We start from the raw sequence: 7,367 nt of genomic DNA, 5'->3' as shown, positions 1-7,367 counted from the left end.
AATGTACAAATGTGCTTTACACAATTGATGTATGTATGGATTGTGATAAGAGTTGTATGAGCCCCTAATAAAATGATTTTTTAAAAAAAGAACTGTCCCTCCTTACTCTCCAATCTCACTTACCTCTACCATCATTCTCTCCACAACGTACCCTTAACTCCACTTGTGCTACATCTCTAACAAAGGTGATTATCAAAATCAAAAGCTTTAAGGATCCATGCTTAGACCGTTAACGTCCCACTGCGGCCACTAGGGGGGAGCGCTGCTCTACTCTTGAGATTACATGCCTGCTCCGAACCAGCTAAAACCAAACTGCTTGGGGAGCCCAGGAAGCCTAGTCTTGTTCCTTGTCCCTTGACCTTGTGCATGGGTGCTGCAGGCTTTTAATGTGCAAAAAGCAAAATTAAGATGAAAGGACCCTGAACATTATTATCCAGGGTTTTTAAACGCGTGTGGCTTCTGGGCAGGTGTTTGGTCAAAAGACGGAGCAATCGGACTGGGTAGAAGGCAGCCGAGCTGCGGTGTCTCCTGAGCCACTCCATGAACTGTGAAATATCCAATGAGAGTTAAGAACAGTGAGCACGGCTCAAGCACAAAGAACCGAACGTTATCCACATTTTAGTGAGATGGTTGGAGGGAATTCTGGGAAGGTGTCCTCTGATACGCATTCAGTCCACTTGTGCAGTGCCACACAGGGAAAACCACTTTAACATTTTCTGCTTCATTATATTGGCGTCAAAGGAAAATGAAATTAAAGATCGAATGGAATGATCCAATTTAAAGAAGAAATAAAACGGGATGCTTACTGAGGAACAACGAGGCACTGGAAAGGGAGGAGTCTCTGGGTGGTGCAAATGGTTATGCATTTGCTCGGCTGCTAGTCCAGAGGTTGGCAGTTTGAGCCTCACAGAAGCGCCTGGGAGAATGGCCTGGCCACGCACTTCCGAAAAGTCTGCCACTGACCACCCAAAGGAGCAGACACAGCTCTAGTCTAACACCTGGGGGCAGGGGGTGGGTGTTATCAGCGGGAGTCTACCCACCAGCGACTGCTCAAGTTCACTGGAAAGGGACATACAAGAGACATACAAGGAAGATGGGAAAAATAAAGTACAGGCTGTCAAGTGGGAAGAGATAAAAAACTCACCAAGAAGGAGAAAAACAGGGCAGTAGCAGAGAGGAAGTGCCAGATGTCGTGGTCATCAAAGAAATCCAGGAGGATGCACTCTCTGTTCTTCTCTCGGGATTCTGCTGGGGTGCCCTGCAGGAAGGGGAGGCGGGAGTTCCCACAAGTCTGCTGTGTGTTAGAGGGATAAGTAATCCAGGAAGCTACAAACATCTGGCTGGAAATGTTAACTTCTGTGAGCATAGGTGGGTTCACATAAAACCCTCTGTGTGCGCGTTTATAGCAGCATCACTCAAAAAAGTGGAACATTCCAAATGTCCACGAACCGCGGAGTGGGTCCCTAAACTCTGGCATATCTACCCACATCGACGTTATTTGGCAGTTAAATGAAGTATGGATGCCCGCTACCGCATCGCAGACCCGTGACAACATACTAAGTGAGAGAAGGCAGACACAAAAGACTACACTTGTATGATCCCACTAGTATAAAATATTCAGGATAGGTAAATCCACATAGACACAAAGTGGTTGCTTAGGGCTGAGGTGGGCGTGTGTGTGTGTAATGGGGGGTATCTGAAGGAAGATGTATAGTGACTATTTAATGGTATGAAGTTACTTTTGGGGATTCTGGGAAATGTCCGATCAATTGTGGCGAGGGTCGCACAACTCTGGGGATGTACTAAAAGCCATTTAATTCTATATTTTGAAAGGATGAGCTGTACGGTAGGTGAACTGTATTTTTCAAAAAGTTGTTGGTTTTTATAAGTTAGTTTACAGATCGACTCCCAAGCATGTGACTAGGGTGTTACAGACCAGGAAAAGCCTTTTTGAAGGCGTTTTCTAGCTTTTCTGATGAATAAGGTGGGAGGCCTGGGGCTTTGAGGGAACGAGAGATGGGCAGAGGAGCACAGCGTCTCCATCACAGGGCACAAGAGAGTCCAGGGAAGTGTGAACATGTGTCTGGAGCACCGAGTCTCCCCCTCAGCTCTGTGTCTCCGATCCAGCATGGCTTTCCTAGGCCTCAGCTTTCCTATCTGTGAAATGGGCACACACACATCTGCCTGTGGGCGTTTGTGAATGGAGTATGATTAGGCTAAGACTGGTGGATGAATCGATATTTCTATCCTCGTTATACATCCACTGGGAACAGGGCCGTCACATAATACATGACGAGGCTCATATTTCCAGTGTCTGTACAGGTTACAGAGCCCCCAGGTGATGCCAATGGGTTCATGCCCCTGCTGCCAATGGAAGGATGAGAGGGTCGAGTGCACTCAGAGGTGCCTTGGAAGAAAGACCTGCTGATCTACTTCTGAAACACCAGCTCCTAAAAACCCTCTGGGGTACGGTTCTCCCATGGGTGGTCATGAGGCAGAATCCATTGGGGGGAAACCGGTCTCCGCAGGGCTTACCTAGGTAGGAGGGGCTACCCTGATCACAATGCCATTTAAGTGCTGAAATCCAAACCCATCCCTTGGTGAGGAAGCCTTTATTTCAGAGAAAGTAACCGGATGAGTAGCAACAAACACATGAAACGAGGGAGGTCGGAAGGCCCAGGAGCTACAGATGGAGCGGAAACATCTTTGTGGAGCAGAGCACCGTCCTCTTACCTCCCAGCTGCTGAGATTCTGGAAGAAAAAGTAGAGGGCGGCAGACCACACCACGGCGGTGGCCACGATGCAGAAGAGCGGCACCAGGAGGACCTTCTCTGCGCTGCGGAGCTGGGGGGTGAGACGTGGACTGTGGCAAAGCTGCCCTCACTGCCGGGTGGAGCCCGGGGCACTGCCCAGCTCCCAGCACCCACTCTTACCTTCATGATGATGTAGAAGGCCAGGTAGAGCAGCAGGTTGCAGATGAAGATGCCCAGCATGTAGGAAGCAAAGTCCCTGGGTCGATATATCAGTCCAAAGAGGGCACTGGGAACAGAGGGAGCAGTCTGTCGGCGTGCATTAATAGGATTGACTTTGTGTGTGTGTGCCCCCTCACCCGCTTTGTCCACTAAATACCCCCCGCCCCAAAGACACACTTTACCATATTTGAAGCACCTTCTCAATGATTGCGTTGTATTCAGAGCATGCCTTTCTACTAGCTATAAGCCTCCCCACAGGCGAACGTATTATCAGCACAATAATTTGTTCCTTCTCTGGTTGAAAGAGTTTCCCCGCTGTTGTTTAGCTTCTATTATGAAGAACGTGGCAGTGAATGAAGGAAAAGGGTTCAGACATGCTGTACTTTTGGTTTGTACGTAAGACGAGGTCTGTCGGACGCTGCTGTGGTTAGTTGCCATCAAGCCTACTCCCAAGTCATGGTGACCCCCTGTGTAGGCTACTGGAGGAGGACTCCTGTCAATCATGGACTTGACACACGCTACCTCGGCTAACGTTCTTTATAGATACACATTCATGAAGTCTTAAACAAAGACAACAGAGGGACACAAATAAATCATGCAGATCAATGGCTCACAGTCACTCGGCGGCTGAAGCAGGGCATGGAGGAAAAAGGAAAGTGTCACAAAGACTAGTCAATTAGTGCAGGTGGGTTTACAGACGCGGGAGAGGGACCGTCATTGGGATGCACACACTATTGGAGATTAGAAAAGCTCCTAAAATTGGTTCAGGGCCCACCGACCCTTCAGGGACTGCCCCTCTCCAGGATGACTTGGGGAGCGGCAGCAATCCACTTAAAAAGAAAACAACAGTTTTATTGACATATAACTTATATGCCACACCATGCAGTGGTTTGAGTACATTGAATGAGCTGTGCAATCATCACCACAATCAATTTGAGAACATTTTCTTCCTTTTTGTACTCACTGTCGTTTATTATCCCCCAACTTCCCCTGCCATAACTCTAAGAAACTAGTAATCTGGTTACTGTCTGTATGGATTTACCTAGGGTGGATTTCATATAAAGAAAACCAAACAGTCCCCCCACTGCCCAACAACAACAAATAAAAGACGTCAATCCACAATAAGGTAGAACATAATAAAACTGGAACACATTCAAAATAGGTCAAAATGGAAAAAAATGGTTTTAAATTTTAACCTAGCTGTATATGTATTCATTCACTTTCTGATGGTTTTGTTTGCGGGCAAGGCTATTCACATCCCTGGTCAAGGCTCTCAAGGAATTCAAGGGAGGCTTAATTCCAGTGGGGACTCTGCAAATGAATAATGATTGGGCTTATACTGTGTTCTAGTGCTAGGATTTAAGCTCTGATACAATTTCCTCCTCTGATCTTGGATTTTATTATTTACAAACCTTGGATCACACAGTATGGTGTGCAATACCTCACTTAGATGGCTGCTTGTTTTAAGACAAGTTTTTAGGACCCCAGATGGTATTCTTTCTGATACCTGGGCACCATTTGATTTTTTCACCACAGTTAGCGATAGCACCCCTATCTTCATGAGGGTAAGTATTGAGCAGGGCCACGTTGTATGAACTGATTATTCTTAGATAGGGTTTATGGTTAAGTGGAGCTCAAAGTCCATTCAAACACCTAATAAGGTATATATATATATATATATATATATATATATATATATACATATATATATACCATTGCACTTCGTTGGCAGCATTATAAGCTTTTAAAGAGATTATATAAGTAACCTCCATCAGGCCTTGGTAATTCTACTAATAGTATCCTTAAACTAGCAAATGATATAGAATTTAAAATAGTACTTGTATAAAGGGAATATTTATATATGGGAAAGCTTTTTAGACTAACATACATGGATGTGCATTTATATATCTTTAAAAACTTAGGTGCCTTAATCCTGTTTAAGCATGCAGTGAGGATTACATACAGGGCATAAAACTCAACAACGGTCATTCACCACAGCAAAAGTATGTCTGTAGAACTCAGGTAAGTCTTAAAAACTGACAAAATATGAACGTGGTGAATACATGGTAGTCTTAAGTTGCCTACTATTGGGCAATCTCAAAAGCTAGAGGTTTGAACCGAAGTCCAATGATGTCCAAATCCACGACCGTGGGTAGCAGTCCTCCTCTTCTCTCACTAGGGCGTTACAGCTTTACATTCAAAGAAATGTATCCGTTCTTAAGTCTGCAACAGGTGTATTAAGGTAAACTGCGGTTCACTTGGTGCGGTTTCTTATTCATTAATACACGTTTGTTAGCTGCCCACGGTGTTTAGAGTAATACTGAAGTTTATTTTACTTGGGATTTAGTCTTCATTTTATTTCAAATTTTGATTCAGTTGTAACCAAACTCTATAATTCTTACCTTCTTGTTTGGCAAAAGGTTTTTTCTAAAAAAATCGGTATCTACCTTATTGCGATTGAGTGAATTCCCACACACATATAAATACATAAACTCACGACCACTGAGTCAATTCTGATTCGTAATTATCCCATATAGGCTTTCTGAGACGCAAAACCTTATGAGAGCAGACAGCCTCCTTGTTCCCCTTGAGCAGGTGGTGGATTTGAACTTCTAATCTTGTGGCTGGCAGCTCAATACCTAACACTCTATGCTACCTGGGCACATACTTTCTCTGTCTCGAATTAAACACACAGGATTATATGCTTAAACTCACTGCTATTGCATCAATTCTGATTCCTAGCAACTCCCTCGGATGCAGTAGAACAGTCTTGTAGTGTTTCCAAACTCACTCCCATTGAGTCAATGCTGACTCAGAGCGACCCCCTGTGCGTTTCGAAACGGTAACTGTTTGCAGGAGTAGAAAGCCCAGTCTTTCTCCTAGGGAACTGCTGGTGGTTTCGAACTGCCGACCATGTGAATCACAGCCCAATGTGTAACCACTTCACCACCAGAGCTCCTAGGGTTGCCAAGGCTGTACTCTTTTCAATAAAAATATCAACATGTTTGGGCAATTGCAGTACGGTATCATCAAGTTTTTTTAAAGAACAGAACACTAACATTTAAAAAGATCGTGTGGCCTTCTTTGAGCCTGATCAGTAACTTTCAGTATTTCAAGTCGTTAATATTATCACCGTACAGAGCTGACGAAAAAGTGTCCTTGTGCCATGTGCAAACAATGACTTCCATCAGTAGCCAAGAAAATATCATGGTGTGGGCATTTTAGTTCTGTATTTCCATGCAATTAAAAAGAACATGAACATTAGTATGGCTTTTGCAAATATTTTGTTGTTTTTAATGAGGCGGGGACAGACAATGTCCACTTAAAGCCCCTAATCACAGGCCACAAAGCACAAATGAAAAGAGTAGTGTTCTGCTGAAGACACTTCTGCATGAACAGCTTTACTAACTGCCAATTAAATTTGGAGCTTTTCTAGGATCTTCTGACAAGATCTTCGTTTTCATCTTAAACTGCTCCCTTTCTCTCTTCAGTGAGGCCATCTTTGGAGTCAGTCATTACTCTGCCATTTGTCACCAGGACTCACATCGGACATGTCTCTTCTGCTGGTCCAGCCTCTCGGATTTTTAAAGCTTCAAACATTAAGGACATCAAAGGTGCTTGATACAATTGACATACGGATTGTTATAGGAGCTATAAGAGCACCCAATAAAAGGATTTGTTAAAAAAAATTTAAATTAAGGAAAAGTCATTTCCCCACAGTTCAATTCTCTGAACAACTCCCATCTCCCACTGAAAACCTTAGTCCAGGAGTGAAGCAATGACAGACAAGCTGTAAGTTCAGGGCCAATGGGAACGTCACTGTGCACACTTGCACTGGTCGGTCCCAAGGTGACCTCTCTGTGCACATGTCACTGTGCAGAAGAGGAAGGCATCAGGAAGGGGGCTGAGGCTTGATCACCAATGTCGCACAACGAGAACAACGCTGATGAATAACGGGCACTAGGATTCCAAATGCCAGATGCTTGCAAGAGAGGTGCCAGCGTTCAATTCCATTTTTAACACCACATTCCAAAAGAACTATTTTCAGAAATAAAAAAGGATTACGGGAAAATTAAAAGAATATCTAGACTGTTGAATGACCCTGTTTGGTCCTGATAAGCTTCCATCACATCTTCCTCTGCTCCCAGTTCTTCTGGAGTGTGAGTATCAGCAGTTCTCTGACCTTCAAAGAGAAACCTGAGTGAATTTGTTGGAACTCCCTGTCTCTGACAGTCTGATTCTCTGAGTCTCTTGAGATGTGTTTTCATTTTCACCTTGAAGTGGATCTCACTGCTATCCTGTCCAAAGACTTTGAGTTTGATGTATTCTTTTTCCTTCTTATCCCCGTCTTCCGTGGAAGGTTTTGCCTCCTGTTCAGACATGGTGACGGTGGCT

The 7,367-nt window shown here is 44.3% G+C and overlaps 2 protein-coding genes across 4 annotated transcripts in view; both read right to left on the bottom strand.

Annotated features, from left to right (window-relative positions):
- The window catches only part of SIDT1 (SID1 transmembrane family member 1), an 86,735-nt gene that overhangs the window by 3,915 nt on the left and 75,453 nt on the right, over positions 1 to 7,367 (bottom strand). For all 3 annotated transcript variants that reach the window (XM_030884422.2, XM_004706404.2, XM_030884423.2), the window contains 3 exons: positions 2,934 to 3,039; positions 2,734 to 2,844; positions 1,145 to 1,258 (listed from right to left, as the gene is read on the bottom strand). In XM_030884422.2, coding sequence (XP_030740282.1) covers positions 1,145 to 1,258; positions 2,734 to 2,844; positions 2,934 to 3,039 — 331 coding nt within the window. The remainder of the gene's footprint in view (positions 1 to 1,144; positions 1,259 to 2,733; positions 2,845 to 2,933; positions 3,040 to 7,367) is intronic.
- Positions 5,937 to 7,354, bottom strand: LOC105978939 (small ubiquitin-related modifier 1-like). Its single transcript, XM_045286204.1, has one exon. The coding sequence runs from the start codon at positions 7,352 to 7,354 to the stop codon at positions 7,034 to 7,036; it is 321 nt and encodes a 106-aa protein (XP_045142139.1). The 3' UTR covers positions 5,937 to 7,033.

This window comes from Echinops telfairi, unplaced genomic scaffold, assembly GCF_000313985.2.
Source record: "Echinops telfairi isolate 266 unplaced genomic scaffold, ASM31398v2 ScPeMD7_6;HRSCAF=24_0, whole genome shotgun sequence".
Classification (NCBI taxonomy): Eukaryota; Metazoa; Chordata; class Mammalia; order Afrosoricida; family Tenrecidae; genus Echinops; species Echinops telfairi.
This window is presented reverse-complemented; position numbering and strand designations above follow the sequence as displayed.

What these genes read in the sequence shown, in the direction of transcription:
- LOC105978939 (XM_045286204.1), bottom strand. Translation starts at nt 7,354, where the DNA reads ATGTCTGAACAGGAGGCAAAACCTTCCACGGAAGACGGGGATAAGAAG.